General features: G+C 30.3%; 1 protein-coding gene across 1 annotated transcript; it reads left to right on the top strand.

The window, feature by feature from the left end:
• Positions 1-401: 401 nt before the first annotated feature.
• Positions 402-3,028, top strand: LOC120263006 (phospholipase A2-alpha-like). Its single transcript, XM_039270932.1, has 4 exons — positions 402-664; positions 769-814; positions 1,517-1,642; positions 2,647-3,028. The coding sequence occupies exons 1-4, from the start codon at positions 512-514 to the stop codon at positions 2,820-2,822; spliced, it is 501 nt and encodes a 166-aa protein (XP_039126866.1). The 5' UTR covers positions 402-511; the 3' UTR covers positions 2,823-3,028.
• Positions 3,029-3,712: the final 684 nt, after the last annotated feature.

The following is a 3,712-nucleotide window of genomic DNA, read 5'->3' as shown; positions in this document are numbered from 1 at the left end:
TTGGATGGTTCAGATTAAAATACTATGCATCCCACTTTTTACTGTGTTTATAAATAGTGCACAGAGTTACTTTTTATAGAACGTTGTGCAGCCGTTGGATTGAAATCCAATGGCCCATATCAACGTTCACAGATTACGAATCTGTGAACGTTGGCAGAGGATGCATCGTGTGTGTGTGTGTGATCACATGCTAACACTAAACTCCATCCCAATATGTAATTCCTCATCACTCAATAATTAAAATTATAATAATGGTTAGATTCCAACAAATAAAACAATTAACAATTAATTAATAACAATTATTAATATCAAGACCCCCACAAGCTACAAGACAAAAACAAGTCACGGGCAAGATTAGGACAAGACCCACTAGCCTCACACCTCTGAATTCTCCATTATTTCTCCATTTTCAAGGGATAGCTCCCAATCCATCCCTTTTCCAGTTTTCAGCAACCTTTCCTTTTGCCAAACTCCCAAGCTCTCCAAGCTTTCAGAGCCAAAGCATTAGAGAATGAGAATGAAAATGAGAAGCCAGAAACAAAACTATCATTTGAAGTTGTTTTCCATTCCATGCTTCTTTCTTTTGCTCAGCATTCATCACTCTTTCACTGTTGTTAGTGCTCTTAATATTGGTGTTCAATCCATCAATGGTGGCATGTCTGAGGTCTCTCATTGTTTTCATTCTTGTTCCTCTTTATTTATGTTTATGTTTTCTTGTTCAAAGATTGACTATTTGTTCTCTCTCTCTCTCTCTCTCTCTCTCTGTAGAACAAGCAGCAGTGTAGCAGAAAATGTGAATCAGAACATTGCACAGGTACTCTTTCTCTTTGATATTAAAAAAAAAAGGATTTTTTGAAGATAAAAAAATTTGGTTTTTTTTTTTCTTCTCTTGGATTATATGTATTTGTTTGATTGGATTTTTCTTGTTAATTGGATAAATACATGTAGTTATAAGTCTTAATGAACATTTTCTTTTTATTTTGAGGGTGAAAAAAGTCTAAGTTAGGTTGGGAATGATTGCCTTGCTGAGACAAAAAATTTCAATAGGTTCCACTTAGAAAATATTATGATATATTAATAAATTATTATATAATAAATCAAACAGTTAAAATTACTTTTTTTTTTTAAGAAAATGATTTTATCTTTTAGTTGATGGGTTAAAGTCACAGGTAGCTTCAATTGGACTAACAAAGTGCAATATAAATTATATAATAAATCAAAAATGAATTTTATAAGTATAGCAAATTGTTATGATATCCTTAGTATAAACATTAAATTAAATCTATTGTATATGCACCATCGTTGCAACAGTAGAGCAGTTAAAACATTTTCCATTTATGCTTGATGAGTTTAACCAGAATGTGTGTTGGCTTGTTGAGATTATATATATATATATATATATATATGCATAGTATCCATCCCAGGAGATCAACACTGCACTAATATATATTACTTTAATAGCAGAGTAGTTTGTGTAAATTTGGACTGACTACGTTTTTTTTTTTTTTGGAAAAAGTGCCACCATTTCTAAGGTATGGCAAGTATTGTGGGATCTTATACAGTGGATGCCCAGGAGAGAAGCCTTGTGATGGCCTTGATGCATGCTGCCAGACTCATGATGCCTGTGTTCAAGCCAAGCACAGTAACTTCTCTTCTTCTATTCTTCTTAATAAACCTTACATAATCTTTATAAAGGATGATGATCTAAATTCATAATTGAGGGTGTTATTTACATTAGAATATAATCATATATTTAAACCATCTAGATGCATGTACAACAACAAACAAATCGTTTAGTCTCAACTATTTGGGCCTACTACATAATTTTTTTTCTTTTACGTTTTGTCAAGAACTAAATAATTAGATAGACTAAAATCAAGCATATTATTTCGTAAAGTTTTTGTTGAATTCTTTTTAAGTCTGCATCTTACTCTTTTTACAACTCTTCACTTGAAAAGTTTCCACCTTTTTTTATAAAGGCATCTTCATGTAGTCTAAGAACATGTTCATATCATCTTAATTAATCGATTTTTATTACTTGTCGGTAAGAGATGTCACTCCCAATCTATTTCAAATGTGTTTACTTCTTAATCTATTCTTGCTAGTAGGACATGGCATTCATCTTAAAATTCTCATCTAAGTGTTTTGAGCATGTTATTTTTAAATCACCCAAGATTTTGATTAATACATCATAGTTCGCCCAACAAACATTCTGTAAAATTTATCTTTCAATCTAAGAAATATTCTACAATTATATAATACTCTAAAAGCTTCTCTCCATTTTACCCAATCTGTCGTAATTTTATTTGTGATATCTTCTATAAATTCCCTGTCATCTTGGACTATAGAGTCTAAGTGTACCAAAAACTTCTACTGATCTCAATGTTACCTATTATAATCCTCCCTCATTTCTACTTTTTTTATTACTTAAATTATATTTGAAATATTCTTTCTTTTCTCAATTTAACTTAAAACTCATACCTTTTAGAGTGTTTCTCCATGTCTCTAAGACAGACACCTTCCCTATGATCTAATATAAAACAACAATCTAAAATATTAGTATACATCTGCATGAAATAATTCATCCTAATATAAAAATTAATCTGATATGATAAATTTGTATGCTAATAAAATGGAGGTTTCCAGATGATTATTTGAGCCAAGAGTGCAATGAGAACTTACTGGATTGCATTGAGAAGTACAAAAAATCAGGGGCTGCAAGCTTCAAAGGAAACAAGTGCATGGTTCAAGAGGTGGTGGATGTAATCACTATTGTTATTGAGGCAGCACTCTTGGCAGGAAGGGTTCTTCACAAGCCTTAGCAATTCCATCAACTTCTTCATTCCCAATCTCATTCTCTACTTTGTTTGTTTTTCAAGTTTGTTTAATGTGAATTAGTTTGTCGAAATATATTCAATGTTTATATTTCGACAGTTTGTTTTCTTGTTTAATTAGAACCTCTGATGTATGTCTTTGTTAGTGTTTCAGTGTTGAAATAAATCTAAGTAACTGTAAGATTTCTTTCTTTTTCTTGTAATGTATCTGTATGTATGATGTTGAAATATATTGACATTGGTGGAAGAAAGATTGACATATGTATACATTCAAATCCAAATTTTCTTGCTAAGACTAGTAATATTTGATTTCATTATTTCAGTTCAATGCCAAAATGTATTAGAGTTGTTGGTATGAAGTGTGAGGTATTTATCATTTTATTTTATATATGACTTATTGTCATTTAATGATCTCTTTTTTAGGTTATATATGATTTAAAGCTTGCTTGATTAATAAATAAAGTTGAGCTCAAATCAAATGGAGAAGGATCCAAAATTAAAACAAGTAGACTCAACAAATTTGATAATTTGTTTTTGATATTTGTAATTGAGATTTGAATAGCATTACTCATGTGTGTGTATATATATATATGAGGGGTTTTTAGTTGCATACCCTTGTAAAATCATGAATTTGTTTCAATACCCTCATAAAAATGATATTTGCTTGTATACGCCCATAAATCAGTTATATTTGCTTATATGCCTCTACCATTAAGTTGACTCTTAATGGTGTTAAATTAATAGATGGAATAAAGGTAAATTACCAAAATAGGTTTGCTTATATACCCTCTAATTTTTTTTTTATTTTGTAGACATTACTCATTTTATTCAACAAATAACCATTATGGGTTTGTTAATATACCCATCAATTTTTTTAT

This window comes from Dioscorea cayenensis, chromosome 6 (genome assembly GCF_009730915.1).
Source record: "Dioscorea cayenensis subsp. rotundata cultivar TDr96_F1 chromosome 6, TDr96_F1_v2_PseudoChromosome.rev07_lg8_w22 25.fasta, whole genome shotgun sequence".
Lineage (NCBI taxonomy): Eukaryota > Viridiplantae > Streptophyta > Magnoliopsida > Dioscoreales > Dioscoreaceae > Dioscorea > Dioscorea cayenensis.
This window is presented reverse-complemented; position numbering and strand designations above follow the sequence as displayed.